Raw genomic sequence first — 25,378 nt, 5'->3', positions numbered from 1 at the left:
TGTATGTATGCCATATGGACAGACAACAAAATACCTGCAGATTGGAGCAAGGGCATTATAATTCCCCTGTTTAAGAAAGGGAGCAGACGGAAACCCACCAACTATAGAGGAATAACACTGCTGTCTCATGGGCTAAAAATTCTAGAGAAGATCATACAAAGGAGATTGAGAACCATCACTGAATCACAGTTAGAGGAGGAGCAATATGGATTCAGAAGTAACAGATCAACAATGGATCTAATTTCTAGCAGCCGCATGCTGATGGAAAAGTATTAGGAGAAAGGCAAGAACCTGGTCATTGTATTCCTGGATATAGAAAAGGCCTATGATAGTGTTATAAGAGATAAGATCTGGGAGTGTCTGAGGAAAGAAAATGTGCCTGAAGAACTGATAAGGAAACTTCAGATGTTGTACAAAGAACGTACTAGCTGTGTACAAATTGAGGAAAGTCGATCATCATGGTTTGAGACCAAGAGTGGAGTTCAGCAAGGAAGTGCACTGTCCCTGCCACTGTTCATCACTGTTATGGACAATATAATGAAGAACGTCAAGGAAAAGTTAGAGAACTGAATACAGTGGCCATTGCTGATGATATCATGATTTGGGGTGAAACAAAAGAGGAAGTACAGCCCAGACTCAACGTATGGAAATCCCAATTCCAGGAATATAACCTCAACATTAGCGAGACCAAGACAGTGGTGATGGTAGTCAACAGAGAATGGCGTCCAGCAAGTATAAAACTAGGAGACCACCAACTAGGGTGTGTGGATAGTTTTCCTTACCTTGGAAGTGTAATCTCCAGTGATAATTTGATCAGAAAAGAAACTACAAAGTGCAAAAGGGATCAGAATTCTACCAACAAGTAAGAACACTTCTATGGGATGACATGATTTCATACCAATATTTACCTATGGTACTGAAGTGTGCACGCTCACAAAAAGAGATTCGTCAAGACTGCAAGCATCAGAGATGAAATTTCTTAGGTCCACCACCCAGAAGACCAAGATGGACAAGTTAAGAAATGAGGAGGTGAGGAAAGAAGCTGGAATAAAGACATCCCTATTAGACCGAATTGGCACATCCACACTACAGTGGTATGGGCATGTGATGAGGATGGAGCCTACAAGAACAGCCAGAATAAATTTGGAAAGACAGGTGGAGGGGAAAAGATCTGCAGGAAGACCTAAAACAAAATGGAAGGACATGATCAAGGTTGATCTAGTTACCAGAGGAGGGACAGTGTATGATGTTCTCCATGACAAGTTGTACATGGACAGGGAGAAGTGGAAGCAGCTCACTAACACTATGCGGGAAACTGGAACTGTACAATGATGTATGTATATATGTATGTATGTATGTATGTATGTATGTATGTATGTATGTATGTATGTATGTATGTATGTATGTATGTATGTATGTATGTATTATATCTCCTCCTAAACCACTGGAGCAATTTCAACCAACTTCGTACACTTATGACTTAGTATCAGGAGACAACTGCGTGGGGGTATGGCACCCATAGCATCCTCAGGGGTGGAGGGCGAAGAGGGGTGAGATATAAAAATAATCTAAAATAGTGTCAAATCCACAGAGTTCGGGGTTGCTGAAATGAATAGTGACACTCTGGATTTTTTATGCCTTAGGGGTGGGGGACAAGGGGGGTGAGATATAAAAATAATCCAAAATAGTGTTGAATCCATAATTTTTGGGGCCGCTGAGATGAATAGTGACACTCCAGACTTATTTAAAGTCCAAGTTCAGCTATATTTGGGATGGGGGTAAGATATAAAAATAATCGAAAATAGTGTCGAATTCATAGTTTTCAGTGTTGCTGAGATGAAAAGTGACACTCCAGATTTTTTTTATAAGTCCAAGTTCAGCACCCTTTGTGGTGGGGGGCAAGTGAGATATAAAAATTAACAAAAACAACTAATATTAAGGTTGAATACATTGTATACAAGGTCGCTGATATGAATTGTGATACTCTGGATACCGTTTAAGTCCATGTTCAGCCTCCACTGAGATGGGGGGCCAGGGGGGCTGAGAGAGGCTTAAAAGTAAATAGTCTAAAATGACCGAGATTCGTGTTGAATCCACTGCCTTTGAGGTCGCAAGGCTGATTGGTGAGTCTCAATGACAGCTGAAATTGTGTGTATCATATCTATGGCACGACGAGTTAATACAAACAATATAGTTATCACATTATGTTTTTGAAAGGATCAAATACTTCCCAGTCAATTTGAGCCTCAACAAGGACAAAGTTTTACTCAAAAATTAAATAATCTAAAACTTGAAATCAAACACATCTAAATAACTCTAAAACTACATAATAAATCATAAAATATCAATCAACATCTCTAAAAGGAAAGCTAAAAAAATTCACTTCATACATAGCTAACTGGTAACACAAATCTTAAAAGGAATCGTCAAAAACTATCTGGTTAATGCTGGGTACTACAGCTAGTAACTTTCTAACACTTGAATTTTTTTTTCCCCCCCCCCCCTTGTTTAAAAGAATGGTTTTACGACCTTTTAAAGGAAAAAGTTACTCAACATTACAAAGTATACTTACATTTTGGACGGATTTCTCGAGAGAATTTGGTAAAGCCGCTTTGTTCCTTGCACCCCATCTGACTGGTAACACTATGAACAGATGTATTGAAAACATCTTTTGATTTACCTCTTGTTTTTTTATTAAGTACTAACTTCATTTCTGTCCTGTCTTTTCCTTCTTTCTCAACATAAGGCACATTTTTGTCACACAGGTCATTTGGTAAAATACTGGAGTTATCATCTATGTGAGCCAGCTTGTTGGGTGATTGAAGACAGTTGTCGAAAGTAAAAGAATCATTCTGAAAAACTGGCAGGTCAGTATCTTTTTCAATAATCTCATTGTGTTGTTGTAGAGCCTCAGGTGGCAGTTTAGGTCCTTCATTCATGATTCCATCCAAACAAGCAGTATTCTTAACTGGTAGTCTTTCCTCTATGTTCTCATCCTTATTGATCAAATTTTCTTGGATCACCTCCTCAAAGTCTAGTTTTTCATGTGGTGGCAGAGATATTTCTTGCATAATTTTATCTAAACAAACTGACTCTGTAACTTGTGGACTTTCTTGTATAATCTCATTCTGTTTAATTGATTCCCTTTGAAATAATGGTAGGGGACTATCCTGATTTGTTTCTCTAAATTCTAGTCCCTTATGTGATACTCTTCTTTCCTGAGGAACAGATTCCCTAAGGACATCTTCCGTAAGTGTTGCCCTAGACTGGTCCTCTACAATGTTGTCTTTATGGACAGGTACACCTGGCAGAAGAAGAGTGTTACACTGAAAGAAAACAAAGATTGTATTTAAAAAAAAAAAAAAGCAATTTAAGCCAGACTTTTAAAAGAAATAAAACTTCATAATAGAAACTAAGTATAAAGATGGAGAGAGAGTGACAGAAAAGAAACAAGCCATAAAAAGGAATTCCTCCTGATGGTGTATCCATGTTACAAATCACACATATCACATTGGTCTCTCAAAACTGCACAGGCTGTTTAGTGGGTCAATTATAATTCTCCTTGTAATCACCCAGCTGTAGAGGTAGCCCAAATTCAATGGCAGAAAATGAAATCCCCACTCCAATGAGGAGTTGTGCTAGATAAACAAAATTCAGGAGACATGTTTGCACATCTGAAAGATAATGCCTATTAAAATTTGTACGCTAGTTGACGAAGAGTGATGCTAGTAGCACCACTATGACCTTGCAGAGCAAGTTTGCTTCAAATACACACTGAACACTTCATCAGCATGTCATTGTCAGTGTTGACATTATGAGGTACATGCAAGTCATATGCCTTTAACCCATTCCGCTACAATGACGGTACAATCGCCAAGGGTTCCACATTCATTAGCACGCAATGACGGGGACAACCGTCACCATGTACTCAAGTCGGAAATACGTCTGTCTGACCATCAATTTCTTTCAGCTGTGATGTTGTACTTGAGAATTATGTTCCTAGATAGTGCTAGCGTGTCTACATGCCAATGTTATTATCTGAAGGCCATTTTTGTCAATGTATATTTTGCTTCTAAAGTTGATCATCTTGTTCATGAAATGAATACTACTGAGCAAGATGTCGTGTAAAAATTGTGAGGAGGAAGAGGAAAGAATTCTGCAATTTCTTCTTGACAGTTGTGATGAAGATAACTCAGAATTATCTGATAGTAGTTTTAGCAGTGATAGTGCGTCTGAGAACTGTGACTCCACTTGTGAAAGCAAATAGTAAGGATGAAGATAACTACATACATAACCTCACCACATCTGCCATTGAATATGGGCTACCTCTCTAGCTGGATGATCACAAGGAGAAATACAACGTTCCAAAAGGCAAAGCGTGTGCAGTTTGATGCAAGTGTGACTAGTATAACTTGGAAAAAATTCTCTAAACCCATGGGTAAATAGTGAAAATATAGAGCTCAATTAGGTGTTCTTCTTCTTTTTATTATTATTCTTGCATTAGGGCCTACTAGGGACCACGTTCCAATTTCAATTCTTAATCCTTTGTTGTTGTTCCTTCCTTTTCTTCCAATATTCCTTCATAGTTTCACTGTTTCTTTTTTTCATTCTTCAGACCACTCTGTACCAGTTTTCTTTCCTCTCTCCTTTGGAATCCTTCCATCTTTAAAACCTTCTTCCTGAAAATTTCTCTTTGCATTACTTCTTCTCTGATGTTGTTTCTTTCTAAGTCTTTTTTGATCTCTTGAATCCAAGTGGTTGTTGACTTTTTCTTCCAAAGATTCATGAAGATCTTTTATTATTATTATTATTATTATTATTATTATCTACGTAGTTACGTACGACAGGTTGTCAGTACAGACATTACTTTGTATAAATCGTGGTCGTATTATTTATTATTTGTGTGTTGTATGAGCTGTCTTTTGTAACAGAACATGTGAGGTTATGTCACGATACTTCTGCTGTATGTTTATTAATACGACTTTATTTAAACTCAGAACACATAATTAATGTATAAATCCGATGTAATGTTGTGCAACACAGGGTAAGATTCTAGAACAACGCATCTTTGTCACTCGAGTTTTACAGAATGTTCTATTCATTTGTACATAGGTTATTGGAGACTCGAGAAGGTACAGGAAAGCATGTGTCACACTTTTCTGCGCAAAACTCTGCAAACGCACATGGCCTAACCATCCGAAAGCTTGTTCTATTCCCAAGATTTCAGTCAGTAAAGTTAATTCACAGTAAGTTACTTTGATAAGAAAACACTCAAGATAAAATCATTTAATCAGTTTTTATTTAATTTTACCCATTTATTGGCATGACAACCGCTCACTACGATGCTATTTGTCTCTTACTGTAGTTATAATTGGACACTTGTAAAAAAAATTGTATTGAATTGACTATCTAATATGTCTTTAATTTCACCCACAATCAGACTTGTGGTGGGCGATGCTGGGCTAATGACACAATTAGTCATGACAACCATCACTGCTATTGCCAGTTAGTTTGTTACCATGATGACTGAACAATATTTCCGTATCAGTGATTCTCACTGCTGATGGACATAGAAATAAAAATCTGAATTCATGAATACCGTACTATTATTATTATTATTATTATTATTATTATTACTGTGATTTTGTGGATCACAGATGTGAAAGAATGGATGGATATACGAAAATTGAAAGGCTGAATTAAAACTTAACCTTCCCCCCCCCCCACCTTTTTTTAAAAATCTGAATACTTTGCCAAGTAATTAACAATTAGTTACAACAGTTAGCTCGTAAGCTTGAAAACACTTTTAGAGAGACCAAAAATAATCAGATAATAAAATTTACAGGTGGAGCTTGAAGCTCCCAATTACATTTTTACCTGAGCACTACTGCTCCTCTCAATCTATAATCATGGAGACGGATCTCCCAATTTCTTTTACACCACTAGTAAGAGCATCTTTGCTCTACAAATTTACACTTAGGAATCTATTTCTGAAAATTCACACTTTTCAGGCCTATCAAAAGCACAACCTACATTTAACAAAATCAAAGAGTTTTCACAGTCTTAAATGCTCAACAGTCTCATATCTTTATTATGAAAGGAATGAAATGGAATTTAACAGGGGAAACAAGTACCCATTCGACAAGGCCTTTGGTAAAAACAAACGATTAAATTTACTGGGCCAAAAAACAAAATGGTGAGGAGGCGAACACTTGCACTCCTTGCATACAACCCTATTTGGGCTTATGGCCCCACATTACAGAGACTAAGACTATACTACGGAGGTGACTAGGTGGAGAAAAATATTTAAATTACAGAAATTACAAAACAGAAAAGGTCACAAAATCATAGTCACCTCAAATTCAAGTTGAGAGGAAATCAAGTTGAGAGGGAATACAAGAGGGTACCTCACTCTCTATTTCCTGATTTCTGGTTAAGTTCTTTTGCCTTTGTTTGAAATTTACATTAAGAGTTTAAAACTTACATTTTAGAAACTAAAGTTACATTACTACAGATTTGAAATCTCTCCCTCGAGCTAGATTTCAAAGACTATCAGATTTTAATCTGGATCTGCCATTACCTCGAGTGGGTGGACCTCCCGAAGATGGATGAGGTGGCCCCCGCCTCCGTTATGAACACACACTAGACTGTACACTGAAGCGATCACAAAGACAACCTGGTCCAAAAAGTGCCAGCTTTTATAGTAGAGGGGAAGGTTCCAGAATTCTGGGCCAAGGGCCTGACACACCCCTAATTCTCATTGGATAATAAAATAAATATCAAAATTTTGTCATTGGAATAAATAAATGTACAAAATTTCTGAATGGCCAACGCTTTAAGTTGGTGGGAAGATACAGAAGTGTTGATAGTTTTTGAACAAAAAAAACAAACAGTAAACATTCCAGTTTAGGAAACCTTTACATAAAAATATATCTAGAATTTTAATAGTTCAACTTTACACCAGAGGGCACAACATAAGTTTATAGTAGTGACATCTGTTGAGAAATGTTCAAACATCTTGTACTAGTTGTTGCAAGGTTTATATTTCAGATGTCATTCTCGAAGGCACCTAATTTAAAAGTGTGAGATTATTATTAAAACATTTCCTATTTTGGTCCCCTTAACCTTCCGTCGGTCACGCCGTATCCAGAAGGCACCAGTGCTAGTTTTCATGCCCTACTTAACAGTGCATGCGTCTTGGTGAACCTGCACTCACAGTATATACATAGCTCCAAGTGTCTTACAATACCGTTAAGAAGTTTTCATTGTTGATAACATTAGTGTTGGGATACTGAACGTTGGCGCCTACCAGATGCCATGCAACCTAAACCTTCCGTGTTTTTAGTATGGCCGGTAACCATCAGGTTTTCGATTTAAACAATCTTAGTGACTTGAAATTAATGCACAGTTTACTTACTGATGATAATTTCGACAAAGAGCAATAGAATGAAGAGGACAGTGATACTGACGCTAAATATCTTCCGTCTGAGAGCAGAGAAGACATCCAATACTGAGAAAAATGGAGCGTAAGATGAACCTCTTCTCAGGCGCATCCTGTTTTATGCAGGGAAGGATGGAAACAATTTTTTTTTTTTTTTTTTTTTTTTTTTGCTAGTTGCTTTACGTCGCACCGACACAGATAGGTCTTATGGCGACGATGGGACAGGGAAGGGCTAGGAGTGAGAAGGAAGCGGCCGTGGCCTTAATTAAGGTACAGCCCCAGCATTTGCCTGGTGTGAAAATGGGAAACCACGGAAAACCATCTTCAGGGCTGCCGACAGTGGGGTTCGAACCTACTATCTCCCGAATACTGGATACTGGCCGCACTTAAGCGACTACAGCTATAGAGCTCTGTGAAACACAAAATGGGGTAAGCACCCTGAATCTAATCGTAGGAAGAAAACACCCCCACATAGTTTGCTCACGAAACTTCCAGAAGTTATTGGTGATGCACGTCACGTAAAAGATGAAGGCGAGTGTTGGAAATTGTTTATAACCAAGAAATGTTACATAATGTCATTCGATATACAAATCAGTATATAGAACACGTAAAATGACATTTTCAAAGGGAAAGAGATGTGAAAGTGATTGATATTATTGGAATAAAGGCATTCCTAGGACTTTTATATTTGGCTGGTACTTTACACGCAAACAAAATAATGTAGGAGGTCTTGTGGGGCACGGATGGCAATGGAGTGGAAAACTTCCGTCTTTTTATGAATTTGAGGTGTTTTAAATTTTTGCTTCATTGCTTTTGTTTTGACGACAGGGTTATAAGAGAGGAGTGTAAGAAGTTAGACAACTTGGCAGCTATCCGGGAAGTGTTTCAATCATTTGTTGACAACTGTAAGAACTATTCCCTTGGGGCGTTCGTAACAATAGATGAAAAGCTAGAAGCCTTTCGTGGAAGATGCCGGTTTAAGCAGTATATCGCGTCAAAACCAGCCAAATAAGGGATAAAAATATACGCCCTAGTGGATGCAAAAACTTTCTATTGTCATAATTTGGAAATTTAGCTAGGGAAACAGAGCGAGGTGCCGTTTCATAACCGTAATAAACCATCAGATGTTGTTAAGTGGTTGGCACAGCATATCTATAACACAGGTCATAATATTACAGCCGATAATTGGTTCAAAGACTTTGACTTGATAGTTGACTTGAAGAAGAAGAGATTATCTTATGTCGGCACAATTAGAAAGAATAAAAGATTTTTGCCAGCTGAGCTTACGAATGTGAAACAAAGAACAGTAAAGTCATCAATGTTTGGTTTCAATGAAATATGCCACTTTAGTCTCCTATGTTCCTAAGAAAAACAGAATTGTCCTGCTTGTTTCCAGTGATTATTTAGATGATGACTCGATTGATGATGAAACTGAAGAAAATGTCAAACCTATAATTATGACATCAACGACGGGACAAAGGGTGGAGTAGATGTCGTGGATAAAATGTGTGGGAGTTACAATGTAGCCTGAAATACCACACATTGGCCACTAGTTATTTTCAATGCTATGTTGAATGTAGCTGGCATAAATGCTCAAGTAGTGGCTATTGGGAACGGAATGTCGGTAGGAGGAGACTGTTTCTGAGAACACTATCTGAGCAGTTGGTGTCAGAAGAGATTAGGCGAAGTGGTATGAATCCAACAGGTCTCCATTTGACACTGCGTTTCCAACTTGAAAATTACCGACCTGCAGAGAAAGACAAAGAATCAATAGCCACTGGAACTACCCTTCCTCCGCTTGCTGGAAAGAAACGACGTGACACTTGCAAGCTTGCTAAACCCAAGAGGATCGCTAGAATGACAAGGCACAGCAGCAGAAAGTGTAAGAAACATTTCTGCCTGGAACACGGAAGAATGTTTTGTCATGAATGCTTCGAAAATCTGGACTTGGGAAAATAAAAGGAAAGATGAACAGTTCATTCTCTATTTTTTCTTTAGTTCTGTACTACATTGCATACTTTTCTGTTTTTACGTTGTTATTATTACCTGCTTTAAATTCTGTGAACAAGGTTACGGTATATCATGTTATAGTTCTTATTGTTGAGTATATTATTGTGTGTGAAATAAATACTACCTAAGAGATATGACACAGAGCATTTTTGTAATATTTGAAATGAGATAAAAACAACCTGCAGGACTTTATTGTAGCTGTTAACAATGGAAATAAGAGTAAAAGGAATGTGAACATTAACTCAATTATATCCAAACATGTCAACAGGAAATGTATTTTTTAAAACTAATAACATAATGGCGCCTCCTAGATGCCACGTGACTTATCATGTTGAAATTAGAGCGCGATCGATGGAGGGTTAATATTGCTACGCCACTGTACACTTATCAAATGATATGTTACAAATTTCACCTGCAAGATATATACCATAGCCTAGAGCAAGACATGGCTATCCCTGAACTTCAATACAGATGAAGAATTCTGTTAAGCTATTTCTGTGTGATGTCATTACAAACAAACAAACAAACAAACAAACAAACAAACAAACAAACAAACAAACAAACAAACAAACAAACAAACAAACAAACAAACAAACAAACAAACAAACAAACAAACAAACAAACAAACAAACAAACAAACAAACAAACAAACAAACAAACAAACAGGCAGGCAGATAAAATTGGAGCTGAATACACTTTCAACTTTTGTACACCTAATCCACAATAAAAACAAAGTATGATGCAAGAATTTTAAGTGCAAAGACAAATAATTTATATGTTCGGCTATTCCATGCAGTATTTTTTGCATGTCTCTTGGCAGAGGCCATAGTGAAGTGTGGCTTCCCCTTAGGTCTCAGTCTTAATTATGGCTGTGACAGTATGGAAGCTGCTGAGGAATGTGTAGTTGTGAGTAATGACCATTCAGAGCACAACTAGTCCATCCACTTGCTGTGAATGGTGTTTCTCACAGGATCAGTCATGCTGCTATAGCACTTTATGATTCAGAGAAGAAAGCAATGGCAAACTACCTCACTCCTCATCTTGCTTAGAACAGGTTATGTCTCATTATACCACCACCATTGGTTTTTTTGTATTCTTCTTGTAGTTATATAAACTTAAATAAGCTCTGAGTGTCCAAACAGCCTCCAGGCAAATTTTTATAAGTAATTTACTTGAAAAACAGGTAGCATATTTGAGCGCTCCAATAAATAGATCAATTCTTTTTGGCCTAAAGTCTTCAATATACAGGGTCTCTCTTATAAATCCAGACCGAGCACACGATGTATGTACTCTGCACTACAGCAGCTGCCTCAGCCCAACTTAGGTCGTTCGCTTGTATACAATCTTATATGAAATCTTATCTTATAAAAGATACTTGAAGTTTCAGCCTTTATAACAAGGGGCTTCTGCACACCAATAGCGAGAGTTATGACTGTTCACACGACCATTAAGATGAAACCAGGCCTCGTCCGAGAAGAACACAAGCTGTGGGTCGAATAAACTATCATTCAATGATGCAAGATACCACACATAATATCTCACTCTTGTGGCTGGATCAGCAGGTTTTAAACAATGAGCCCATGTAAGCCTGTACGGTTTTATGTGTAACAGCTCTGTAGCTCTGTGTGCAGAAGAAATCAAAACCCCTATTTGTGCTACTTTTGTGAGTGATTTAATCGGTGACCATTCAAGATTTGCACCAATGTCATTGCTGAGCAAATGCATTTCATCCCCGTCGAGCTGACTCGTACTTACAATAATTTTAGAGACTATGAATCTCATGTTAACTCCGTAACTTCTTACAAAATTGTACAAAACTATTTTAATCCTCCTAGTCAATATTATATATTTTACATCCAATTTTCACACATAAATAGACATGTTTCGACCCGGCAGTGGGTCATCCTCAGTAAGACATGTGTATGTATGTTTAGTCCTCAGCCCGAAGGCTGGTTGGATCCTCATCAGCTCCACTATCAACTGTCATAGATGGCCTAGGCATCACTGAAGAGGCGTCCTAAGGAAATGAGGAGTGAGGTAGTTTCCCGTCGCTTTCCTCACCGAACCAGAAGTTGCTATTACTTATCAGTCTGCCAAGCCCACTGAAATGCCTGCACCAACCGACCCTATGAGCAACATTTTCACACCATTCATAGCAGGGACTGGCTGCATAAGGAATGGCATTACTAGCATCACTCATACCTCAGTCACTTTCATTTTGTCAAAGCCAAGGATAAGACTGGGACAGATCAATGAAAGTAACAAAATTGCTCTAGCCCATACCAGAAGACAGTGCACTGTAAACACTAGGTCCTGCCAGCAAAGGCATAGTAAGACATGTATGATGGATTAAAAACAAAATGAAAGTTAAAAAACTGTGAAATGTTGATCATTAAAACAGTCTTGAGCTGGAGGTCTTTCTGTTTCAATGTTTTTGTTGTCCTTTGGTGTGGTTCAAGTGGTATCTGTGCACTGTTGGCTTAGTTGTTGTGTTCCAACATGGGCTGATATACATAGGCATTATTGAAGGTGAACCGTCTGATTTTTAGTCTGTAAAATGGATTTCCCCACTCCACTTCCTTGTAGCAACACATCTTGCGTCTCGACTGTGGGAGCAAGTCAGTTGAGAGCTGGACTCCGTAGTCAGAGAACACGGGTGATACAAGCGGACCACGTAATGCAAGTTCATTTTTGTTCTTCATACCTTAATCTAAATGTTGTTCCTGTTAGTCACCATTTCTCAACTTTAATTTGATTTGTATTATCCATTTTACAGACTAAAAATCAGACGGTTCAACTTTAATAATGCTTATGTACATCAGCCCAGGTTGAAACACAACAACTAAGCCTCACAAATATGCATCTGTGCGTACTGAATTGGTACTCTTTGTTCTTGACTAGGAGGATTAAAATAGTTTTGCACAATTTTGTATGAAACTTAAAATAAGTGCTACATAAGAAAATAAGGTGTTGGAATGATGTGTCTCATCATGTTAACAGTTGAGGTGTCCGACTCATTGGCTGAACGGTCAGCATACTGGCCTTCGGTTCAGAGGGTCCCGGGTTCGACTCCCAGCCAGATCGAGAATTTTAACCTTAATTGGTTAATTCCAATGGCACAGGGGCTGGGTGTATGTGTTGTCTTCATCATCATTTCATCCTCATCAAGACGTGTAGGTCTCCTACGGGAGTCAAATAGAAAGACCTGCACCTGGTGAGACGAACCCGTCCTGGGATATCCCGGCACTAAAAGCCATACGACATTTCAACAGCTGAGGTTCAGACTGGCTATTGGTGCTAGGTCAAACACATACATGCTACTTGCAAGGTTAAGAACTATATGTGCACCTCCCGTACAGCTGTTTAAGTCTCAGAGAGTAGAAATACTGCTGGACGGTCTGGGATTATAAGAGAAACCCTGTATATACATAGTGTGTCCCACTCTCAGTGGGGCCAGGGGACAATGTGCATGTCCCAAACGGTATATTCAAAGCCTCCCGCGTATTCTATTACCGATATTATTACATTTATTGCTTATTTATGCACCCAATAGCCTTTATTATGAGTACTAACCTTCTTTACAGGCAGTGTTGAAAGTGGTGTCCTTCAGCATTCAAACATTCCTGGCATCTTTTAATGAAATTGCTATTCACACACGTAAGTTCCTGTTGTGTAATTATCCTATTTACTGTTGTTATATTGTTTTTTAAGTTCATCTACAGTACAGGGTGAGGATTATTTCAGTAAACTTTATTTTTTCGGGTTCCTCACAAATAAAAGTCGCACACAGTAAGATCGGGAGAGTATGGGGAGGGGGCATAACCCTTTTGATATTATCCTATTATGAAAAACTGCCTCTATGTCTTCATTTGAAAAAGATAGTGCGAGAATATTTGTGCGGTATCTTTAGAATTTATGGTATCGTTGAAAAATATGCGGCCTAATATCCATTCTGCAATGACAGCACACCATAAACCAATTTTCTGGTCCTGTAATGGAAATCTGTGAATTAATTGCAGTTTTCCAGTGCTCCAATACCTGTTGTTTCGTGAAGAAGCATGACCATTCAAATCAAACCATGCCTCATCTGAGAAAATTATTAAATGTGGGTCAACAACATCGTCAGCAATATTTTGCAATGTCCAATTACAGAAATTTACTCTGGCTTCATCATCACAGGGTCATAATTAGCGGACAATAGTCATTCTGTAATGTTTTAACTTCAATATCTTAGTAGCTCTATGTGCTGAGGATTTTGAGATAGTCCCATGATATGCAACATGTCGTACAGATTTAGCGGGAGATCATACGAATGATGTGTTAATGTCGTCAATTTTTTCTTCCAATAGAACCCTTTGTTTCTTTCTGTTTAGGAATGACAGCATTAAGTGATCCCGTTGTTCATAATTTATTCACGAGACATCTAATTTTTTCTCTACCTGGAACTGGAACACCAGAAAATCTCTCCTGAAATCAACTACACATTTCCCTACATGACTAGCTTGTTGCATATGTGTCATACATAAAAACTGTATGTTCAAGCATGAATTTCACTGGCATTTCAACAGTATAATAATGTAATTAATCTAATTAATTCTACTGCAATTCAGCCACAAAGGTTCTTGCAACAAATGTATCACTTCACAGCTTCCCAAGGCACACAAAACTCGAGTAACTGACTGCCTCTTGGTTATGTATTGAGTAAGCATGAGGTTATGAATACAGCGTTCGGAGCGTGCATGTGCATGTCAACTACCGGCCCTGCTGGGAGCGGGACACACTGTATATATTGATAACTTTAGACTCTGTAACGTACAGTATTTATGTACAGTACAGTAATACTCACAAAATGCATCTGTGCTTACTGAATTGGTACTCTTTGTCCTTGCAATAACTTGCTTTTATATAAGCAAGAAGGAAATAATAATAATAATAATAATAATAATAATAATAATAATAATAATAATAATAATAATAATAATAATAATAATAATAATAATAATATATATATATTTATTTTTTTTGCGAGGGAGTGTGGAAAATCTTTCATAAGATGCTTGTGAGGGTCCGCACTCGACAAGTGTGTGGAGATTCTTACCCACTAAAAACCACACTCCCTTTTCCCATGACGTTTATCTCTGCCCCGGAAACCGCTCTCGCATTACTTCAGGACGGATGTCGTGCTTAATGCATCTTGTGCTTCATCTTCCTTCTTCTGCTTTACTGTCTGTCATAATCATCCAGGTCCTTCTTCTTCTGACGCAGAATATTTTCTACGTAAACTGCCACCTGGTCCCAAGATTCTTGACTTCGTAGCATTACTGACACGATCCCTTCTGGTGTCATTTCTTCCTGCATAACTTCTAAGCATCTTCTTTGTGGCAGCCAATGAACACACACAAAGAAAGTACGTAATACGTCATCGATATCACCGCAGTATATGCACGCCGGACTAGTTGCTAGCCCTAGTCTATGAAGAAATTTTCGGAAGTATCCATGACCTGTCAAGAACTGTGTGAGATAGTAGTTCACCTCACCATGATTTCGGCCAACCCATACGCCCAGAGAAGGTATCAGTCTTTTAGTCCATTTCCCTCTAGAATCATCTTCCCATCTTGTTTGCCATCGTTGCATTCTGCGACTAAGAGCCAAAGCCTTTGCCCTTTTCCTTCCTAGCTCTTCTTGTGTGAGCCAAATTTCTTGTCTTTCGAAGGCCAACAAGTCAATAGGAGCTACTGCTGCTACTACTAGAATCGCAGGTTCTGATACTGTACGATATGCACAAGCAATTCGTAAAGCTGCTCTCCGTTGTACAGCTGCAATTCTTTTCCGATATTTCACAGTTTTTAACGATTCAGCCCAAATTTCCGAACCGTATAGCAGTATCGATTGAACAGTTGACATGAGAAGCCGCCTTTTACTAGATTTCGGCCCCTTGATATTTACATGTAACACAACACAAACTGTAATTTGTATTGAAAAGGTGGATCAAAATAACCAACAAATTGTTAGTATACCCTTGATATTTCCCATGAGTCTACTAAGTGCAGTCATGGTTTTTGCTGCCTTATCTGTTACCCGTTGGATGTGGTCCCAATATGTAAGCTTAGTATCAAGCGCTACACCAAGATATTTTGTGCTCCTAGTTGTTTCGATGGCTATCTGCCCGATCTGCATCGGTACAACAGTATTAATCCTTTTCCTCGTCAGGAGGATAATTTCCGCTTTATGATCTGCGAGTTCTAACTTGTGATTTATCATCCATTCTTTGACACGTCGCATCACCTGATTCAATTTAAATTGAGCCAGCTCTAGGTTATGAGTTACTATCACAGCAGCCACATCATCAGCATAACCCACAAGTTTTACATCTTCTGGCATCTCCAGCCGTAACAAACCATCATACATGATATTCCAAAGGTGTGGTCTGAGAATTGAGCCTTGCGCTGCACCAGCTGTGAGCCGTTTTCTTCTCTGACCATCTTCCGTGTCGTATAACAATGTACGGTCTTTCAAATAGTCTCGCAGTATATACACGAGATATTCTGGTAGCTTGAAAGTTTCTTTTAGAGCTTCCAAAATATCACTCCATCTTGCCGAGTTGAAAGCATTTTTAACATCTAGAGTCACAAGAAGCGACAGCTTTCTAGAGTAATGATTACCCATTTGAGCTTGTTCTGCTGTCTTCACCACTTCTTTCACGGCATCTAGAGTTGAGTGACCTCTGCGAAATCCATGTTGTTGGTCAGATAGGTCGCCAGCTAATCGGACTGCTGCTAGTATTCTTGGTTGTAATAGCTTCTCTAAACCTTTCTCAGCAGTGTCCAGCATACATAGAGGTCTGTAACCCCCAGTTTTCCCTTTACTGATCAGAACCAGTCTAGCTATCTTCCAACGAAAGCTAAAAATTCCCGCTTTCAAACAATGGTTATACATTCTCAACAGCAGTTGAGGACATAATTCGACTGCCACCTTTAGTACTTCTGCTGGAATACCATCTGGTCCAGGGGCTTTCTTATTTCTAAGGGAATTAATTGCTGTTATCAGTTCTTCAGTTGTAAAAGGTGGTACATTAACTAGTTCTTTCTCGGTCTCATCATCAATCCTCTCTGCATGATCAGGGAATAGTGTGTGTACTATTTCTTCCATTGTGTGTGGATCCATGATAGGGCTTGACAGCATCCCAAATTTCTTCATAATGATTTTATACCCTAATCCCCATGGATTTTCATCCACTTCCTTAGACATTTCCCACCACTTGTCGGCTTTACTCTTTTTAATTGTATTTCGCAGTATTTTCTTCATAGTCTTATACTCTACTGAGAGAGCTTCATCGTTATGTCGTGCTCTTTGTGTCCTTCGTCTGAGTCGCAGGCATTGTTTCCTCAACTCAGCAATTTCTTCATTACACCAATATGCTGGACGCTTGCCTCTCCGTTGTTTGATTCTGGTCATTGATGCGTCACATGCTTGCTGAAGGAGTCTCATGGTGTGTTCCACGCATTTATTGGCAATTATGCTTCTACTGCCTCCATGACATGTATCCGGCATAGAGTCCATTCCATTTAGTATTACTTCATGAAATTTTTCTCTATCCATAGTAGCTATGTTCCATCTTTCTGGCTTGCGCGTGGTAATCCTTAGATGTGGAGTCTCTTGAAGTACACGAAAAGTGATATACTGGTGATCGCTTCCAGTATATTCTTCAATTACTCGCCATTCAGTTATCCTAGACGCAATGTTTTCAGAAGCGAAGGTTACGTCTGGTATAGTTCCCTGACATCCTGGTCGCCGAAAGGTTGTCACATTACCAACGTTGATAACCATTAATTCCAATCTGGCGGCCATCTCCATTGTACGTCTCCCTCTAGAATCTGTTTGAGGTATGTTCCATTCAACTGCTTGAGCATTAAAATCACCAGCAACAACTAGGTTAGTAGTGTTCATCCCTTGCAGAGTATCATCAAGCCCATCCAGTTTTGTCTGGAAGTCAGAAACAGCCTCATTCGGGGTAAAACAACAGATAATAATAATAATGATGATGATGATGATGATGATGATGATGATGATGATGATGATGATGATGACAATAAACGCAATAACTTAAGTAATACGTATTATATAGATTTTTAGGCTCACACTCATTCTTGAAAAAACAGAATACCAAGACAGAGTCAAGTTACTGAAAAATGTAATCTTCTATACTATACCTATATGCAACTGAGACGCTGACATTGGGCAAGAGAGCACGCATACAATTGGAGAAGGAGGAAAGAAGAATCTTGAGACATATATGGGGCACCATAAAGCAAGGTGAAATCTGGGTATACAGATCAAGGCAGGACCCATATGAGAGTATAGAACCAATCTTGAGTGTGATAAGAAAGAGAAGGTTAAGATTTGTTGGACGTCTCATGAGGATGGATGACAGTAGGCTGACGAAGAAGATATGGAATGCAACCTGCTTAACTGGAAATAAGTGGATGAAGGAAGTCGGAGAAGATTGGGAGACTATTCGTATAAAGGAAAAATATCCTCTGATGACAGTTCAGGATAGGTCCAAATACAGAAAGCTGTGGAAGATCACAGATAGATGGATACCAGGATCCAAATTCAGATCACGGAAGCAGAGAGAAAGAGGAGAAGTGAGAGAATGAAGAGACATTGGGAAGAAAAAGACATGCTGAACAAGTCACTCGTGATCCTCAGGGGTCATAACAAACCATTATAATAATAATAATAATAATAATAATAATAATAATAATAATAATAATAATAATAATAATTTTATTATTTATTATCGTTCCGGCCATCTATGGACCACGTTTTACAGTCTTTACGTTATTTTTCACCAGTCCTGACTTCACATTCTGCCAGTACTTCCTTCAACTTACCAAGGGAGATGTTCAATAAATTTCCAATTTCTTTGAAATCATTTCAGAAAAGGCTAGGAAAGCAACAGATAGGGAATCTGCCACCTGGGCGACTGCCCTAAAAGCAGATCAGTATTGATTGATTTTTCCATCCTTGCACTGACTTCTTTCTTCTGTTCTTCTGTGTAGGTTATCTTCTTCTTCTTCTTCTTCTTCTTCTTCTTCTTCTTCTTCTTCTTCTTCTTCACAAGTTCTTCCCCAGTCTCCTGGAAACCCTTGAACTCCTTCACTTTTTGTCTAAATTTGTTTCTGTCCAGTACGTCCTCTTTTTCTACTCCTATCCTGGCCAGGTCGGTCCTTACTTCCCGAAACCATTTTGGTTCCGTCTTCCTTAGGCTGAAGAAGCTGAAAATCCTTTTTGTCAGTCGGTTGGTGTCCATTCTCTGTAGATGTCCATAAAATTGAAGCCTTCGCTTTTTCATCAATACGACGACTTCCTCTGTCTTCTGGTATAGTTCTTTGTTGGGTCTAAGTCTCCTCTCCCCACCTTTCATTTTCGGGCCCAAGATCTTCCGGAGCATTTTCCTCTCTTTCTTTCTGATGTTCTCTAGATCTCCCTTTCCAATCATGTCCAATGTTTCTGCTGCGTATTATAATAATAATAATAATAATAATAATAATAATAATAATAATAATAATAATAATAATAATAATTATTATTATTATTATTTTTTTTTTTTATTTTTTTTTTTTACAAGGGATTGTGGAAAATCTTCAAAAGACACTCGTGAAGGGTCCGCACTCCACAAGTATGTGGGATTCTTACCCACTAAAAACCACACACCCTTTTCCCACGATGTGTGTCATCACCCCGGAACTGCTCTCGCATTACTTCAGGGTGATATCGTGCTTTGTCTTTCAGACGTCTTCTTTCTTCATTTCTGCTCTACGAAAAATTCGTATGCTTCCAAATCCTTCTTCTTCTGACGAAGGATGTCCTCCACATGCACTGCCACGCGATCCCAGGATTCCTGGTTTCGCAGCATCACCGAATAATATCTGTTGTCAATTCTCCTAGTTCAGTTTCCACACATCTTCTCTGAATCGTCCAATGGCCGCATACAAAAAAGGTCTGAAATACGTCGTCAATGTCATCACAGTATATGCATGCTGCGTCACTTGCTCTGCCCACTTCATGCAGGAATTTCCGGAAATATCCATGTCCTGTTAGAAGCTGCGTGAAGTAGTAATTTACTTCACCATGGGCACTTTCAACCCAGATATCCAAGCGTGGTATCAGTCGCTTGGTCCATTTGCCTCGAGGGTCACTTTCCCATATGAGTTGCCATCACCTCATCCGTTGACTGAAGGCACGCTTCTTTGCACGTTTCTTTCCCAGCTCTCCTTGGGTACGCCAGATTTCATGTCGCTCCAATGCAAGTAGGTCTATTGAGGCTATTGCTGCCACCGTGAGGATTGCAGGTTCGGAAACCGTGCGGTATGCACGTGCAATGCGTAAAGCCGCTCTCCGTTGTACGGCAGCTATCCTTCTCCGATACCAAGCAAATCTCAAGGATTCAGCCCAGATTTCAGAGCCATATAGGAGCACTGACTGAACCATCGACATGAGAAGACGTCGTTTACTGGAATTTCCCATTAGTCTGCTAAGTGCAGTCATGTATTTTACTGCCTTGTCTGTCGCTCTCTGAATATGATTCCAGAATGTGAGCTTGGAGTCAAGTGTCACTCCTAGATATTTTGTGCTCGCAGATGTTTCAATCACAAACTCTCCAACAGTCATTGGTACAAGAGTTTCGATCCTTTTCCTCGTCAGAAGAACTATCTCCGTTTTGGTTCGGCTAATGTTAGACTGTGGCTCATCATCCATTCTTTTATGCGCCGCATCACCTGGTTCAGTTTGATTTGAGCCATTTCAACATTACGAGCTACTATCAAGGCGGCCACATCATCAGCGTAGCCCACAAGCTTCGTGTCCTCTGGCATCTCCAAACGTAACAAGCCACCATACATTATGTTCCAAAGATCAGGACCAAGGATCGATCCCTGTGCTGCACCAGCCGTCAGACGTTTTGTCTTTTGTCCATCTTCCGTATCATACAACAGAGTGATATCTTTGAAGTAATCTCTCATTATGCGCATTAGCTTGAAAGTTTCTTCAAGAGCTACCAACATGTCGCTCCACCTTGCAGAATTGAAGGCATTCTTCACATCCAGGGTCACAAGAAGTGTCAATTTACGGGAATGATGGTTGCCTATTTGTGCCCTTTCTGCTGTATTCACCACCTCCCACACTGCATCTAGCGTCGAGTGTCCTCTCCGAAATCCATGTTGGCGAACATAGATCCCCTGCTAGTTGAACTGCTGAGAGTATTCTGGGCTGCAGAAGTTTCTCCAGGCCTTTTCCAGCTGTGTCCAGTATACACAAAGGTCTATAACCACCAAGTTTTCCTTTGCTGATCAGAACCAAACGAGCCATTTTCCATCGGGGACTAAAAACACCCGTTTGCAGGCAATGATTGTATATATTCAGCAACAGTTCTGGACATAGTTCTGATATTATCTTTAGCACTTCTGTAGGTATACCATCTGGTCCTGAAGTTTTCTTGTTTCTAAGAGAGCTAATAGCTCTATTTAGCTCTTCTACTGTGAAGAGGGGTATATCATCCAGTTCTTTTTCATCGTCACAGTCAATCCTCTCTGGATGGTCTGGGAATAGTGTATCCACAATTTGTTTAATGGTTTGCGGATCTGCACTCGGGGTTGAAAATGTCCCGAGTTTCTTCATTACAATCTTATAACCTTGTCCCCATGGATCATCTTCTACTTCTTTAGCCAGTGCCCACCATTTATCAGCTTTACTTTTTCTGATTGCATTACGGAGTTCCTTCTTTGCTGACTTGTACTCCGCTGTGACTGAGGTATTCTCTTGACTGCCTCTCATCCTCTGAGCCCTGCGTCGAAGTCGCAGACAATTCTTTCTCAGTTCAGCAATCTCTTCGGTCCACCAGTATGCTGGGTGCTTGCTATTACACGGTCTCCTTCGCGACATTGAGGCGCTGCATGCTTGATGGATTAGCTGCATAGCGAGTTCAACACATACACCACCTGCTTCTTTCCCCCTACGAGCAAAACATTTCTCAGTTATGTTCTCCATTCCATTCTGTATTACATCAATGAACTTTTCTTTGTTGATACCTGCTACATTCCACCGTGCTGGCCTGCGCAGGATGTTTCTGTCTTGAGGAGATTCTTGGAGCAGTCGAAAGATGATATATTGATGATCACTCCCCGTGAAGTTCTCGATCACTTACCATTCAGAAATCTTAGGCGCAATATCCTCTGATGAGAAGGTTACATCCGGTATTGTTCCCTGACATCCTGGCCGTCGAAATGTTGGCACATTTTCAATGTTGTTGACCACCAAACCCGTTCTGGCTGCCATCTCCATTATACGCCGTCCTCTGGAGTCTGCTTGTGGCATGCCCCATTCCGACGCTTGAGCATTTACATCACCAGCGACCACTAGTTTTTTTTCCATTCTGCATATTACATCCTCAAGATCATCAAGTTTTATCTGAGAGTTGGAAACAGATTCATTTGGCGTAAAATAACAGCTTACAATAGTGATTCCCCCAGTCTGTACCCAAACAAAACCGTCATCGCATCCATGCTGTGTTACTGGAACTTTTCTTAGATCTGGTATCCAAATTGCAGCTGTTCCGAGGTTATCCACAAACCACCCTGGATGGTCCCTCTCTTGACATGGTTCGCTAATAATAACGATGTCTACTTCCATCTCATAAATCAGCTATGTCATAAGATCGTTAGCTGTTTGACTTCTGTGCATGTTTGCTTGAAGTATTTGCATCATTTACTGTGATTTTTTGCCTTTTCCAGAGCTTCACGAAATATTGCACATGCTCCCGATCCAGGAATATGATTTCGTTTAGCTTCATTGACACCCTTGTCTGTACAAAGCATGCATCGTGGATTGTTCTTTTTACAGTCTACTGCCTTGTAGCCAGATTCTCCACACTTAAAACAGAGCTTACTTCTGTCGGGGCCTGTGCAGTTTCTTGCCAGGTGTCCATATGATAGGCATCGAAAGCAGCGAGGTAACATGGTTTTAGCTCGTACTCTGCAGTATAGCCATCCTATCTTAATTCTTCCTGCTTCCAGTAGTTTCCAAGCATCCTCGTCTTTGGTTTCAAAGATGGCAAGTTTCTGTCCCCAGCTGTTTGGTTTCGAGACCGATATTTTCAGTTCTCCATGGGGATTGCCGGAATCTCGTCTTACAGCTTCCTCCACGTCTGCAGCGGTAGAGACGCCATCCATGTCTCGAATCTCCAGTGTAGTTCGGGGGATTAAATCCTTTACATCGCCATCTTGTCCGAGGGCATCTCTCAGAGAATTACTGAATACCTCCCTATTTTCAATCTTTGTTGTTTTGTGTAATTCAAGAAGAACAGCTCCAGCTCTTGTTTTACGGACAGATTGAATGCCTGCTCCACTGTCTTCCGGCTTCACCCTGTTCCTGATATCCTTCAAAACATCAGCGAAAGTCTTACCGTTCATTGGTTTGATGATTACGGCTTCTGAACGACTCCTAGATTTAGAATGAGGTCGTTTCCCACTTTCGCTAAACGCTGTACTTTCAGGATCATTACTGGCCTGTTTCGTTGGAATATCTTTGTGCTTCCTACCCTCACTCTTCTTCTTTCTCTTCTTCTTGGACAGAAACGTTTCCAATTTTCCTTGATCTTCCTCCGAGTTATTTGTCACTGATGATGTGTTGGACAATTCCTTATTCTCCATGGTAGTTGGTCTCTGCTTTAGTTCTTCTGCAGATTTCTTCCATGACATCCTGCATGTTACTCCAGCCTCTAAAGCTTCTTCCAGCTTCATGAGGCCATTCTTTATTTCCATTTTTAGGTTTTTGAGAGGAATAGCCATTATGTTCTTCAACAGTGATCTTGCAGTCTCAAGATGCACCTCTTCTTTGTATTGATTCTCCATTACCTGCCGACTGATATCAGCAATCAGATTTAGGTCAATACTCCTACCATTTCGGCCATTGTGGATACTTTCCCTTGATACACCAGGGAGCTCCACTGTATCACACAGAATGTCTGCTTCTGCCATCATGCCAATGAAGGAGTCTAGCTGGCCGTGTCTTGAGTCAAGGAGATGAAGTTGTGAGTGGGCGCTGGGAGCGCTTACACTAGAACACGATCGTCTATCTACCGCAGTGTTCCTTCTACGTGATTTTGATCTTTGGCAAGATGGCTGCTCACAACAGGATTATTTCACCGCAAACTTTTCAATATTTCACTCAATATTCTGTCATTCCAGTTGTAAACAAACACATCTACCATGCAATGGGGCTTAAAATAACCATACAAGCTCATTTTGGTAAGTACCTTCACAATATAAACCCGCTTTCTTGAGCTATTTTGTAGCTGCAAAGTTCACGTGTCCTTTCATGTATAATAATAACAACAACAACAACAACAACAACAACAACAACAACAACAACAACAACAATAATAATAATAATAATAATAATAATAATAATAATAATACTATACCTGTATCAATTCTCCATCAGAAGTCTTCAGGTGTCCTTTGCTCCATAGTGCTCCGATTTGTTCAGAAGGCAGTGAAGTAGTTTCAGGAGAAGAATGAGTATGCATTCCTACAGGAGCCAAAGAATTCTGGTCATGTGTGCCATTTACCAGGTGATCCTCACATTGCTCTCTTCTTGGACGTTTAGGAACACTCGCCGCTTCTTCTACTGGCTGATAATAAGTTAATAAAATCTTCTCCACTCTAGCAAGTATTTCATCCTGTTCCAACAAATAATAAATACAAAAACTGAAATAATATGTATTATATATATTTTTGGGCTCACACTCACTCTTGAAAAACAGAATATCAAGACAGAGTTAAGTTAATGAAAAATGTAATCTTCTATACTAGTAGAGTGAGGTCAAATATTCACGAGTGTCTATGTTTCAGCAATGTTCCCATAGACCTTCTCGAGACAAGACTACCCCTCTAGGGAAACAATGACCAAGTCAATGTGGGGACTTGTGCGCTAGTTAACCTTGATGGCTGGGCCAGTTCAGGGTTATCCATACTGGATTGGTCTCAGAGTAGAGCCAGACTAACAAGGTGTCCTCCGAGTTGTCTGAGAGGTCTCTGTGCTCTTATTCTTCTATTTCTTCCTTTTCTTTCCTAACCTCCTTAAATTATATTCTCTGACTGTCTAGCCAGCCTCACTACCTTGGGTAGTATGTTGTTTTCTGAACATGTGTGAGTGTGTGGAGGTTTCATTCTCCTCTCACAAGTTTTGGGTCGTTGCATGGCGATGCATGGCTACTCTGCTAGTTTTTCAGTAGCTGCCCCTGGGACCAAAAAACAGAACCCTCTACTTCAAATTTTAGAAGGTGTGGCACCCTTAAAATGGTGTCTATGCAGAGATGCCAACTATTAGGATTCAATCATAATAATTACAAATTACCTATCATAATTACGCCTTTACGAATCACACACCACAAATTACGATTTTTGTTTATTGTTAAATCTAAGTGTATGAAGTGTTCAAAAGGTTACACAAGGAATGCCATTACAGCTTGAATTCTCAGAAATTATTTTCGTACTTCTCAGTAATCATTTATACCCCTTTCCTGTCCCTCATATAAGAATATTTCGAGTTTTCATGCGCTGAACGCAGTGTGTATTTCCAGCATCATCATCATCATTATCACCATCATCCACTGGAAAAATAGGCACCTGTGAAGTGGTATATGTTGCGGAGTTGTCTTTGTTCGTCACATGATCAGACTTCCATGCAAGTATGCTAGTTCTTTTGTCTGTGTTTTGGTGGCAAAGTGGTGACAAAAACTCGTTTCATTGTGAATACTGTGTGCATGACTGTTGAAGTATTTATTGCGATTTTGGTTGCCAAATTTAGACATACACATAGGATATATGCTAAGCGTGTGTTACGAAATGCAAAAGGTTTGAAATA

The 25,378-nt window shown here is 39.5% G+C and overlaps 1 protein-coding gene across 1 annotated transcript in view; it reads right to left on the bottom strand.

Annotated features, from left to right (window-relative positions):
• Positions 1-25,378, bottom strand: part of LOC136858043 (PMS1 protein homolog 1) — a 154,365-nt gene that overhangs the window by 63,262 nt on the left and 65,725 nt on the right. Inside the window, exons 7-8 of the mRNA XM_067137277.2 lie at positions 23,934-24,191; positions 2,573-3,326 (exon numbers count right to left, since the gene is read on the bottom strand). Of these exons, the coding sequence (XP_066993378.2) occupies positions 2,573-3,326; positions 23,934-24,191 (1,012 nt within the window). The remainder of the gene's footprint in view (positions 1-2,572; positions 3,327-23,933; positions 24,192-25,378) is intronic.

This window comes from Anabrus simplex, chromosome 1 (assembly GCF_040414725.1).
Source record: "Anabrus simplex isolate iqAnaSimp1 chromosome 1, ASM4041472v1, whole genome shotgun sequence".
Taxonomy (NCBI): domain Eukaryota; kingdom Metazoa; phylum Arthropoda; class Insecta; order Orthoptera; family Tettigoniidae; genus Anabrus; species Anabrus simplex.
This window is presented reverse-complemented; position numbering and strand designations above follow the sequence as displayed.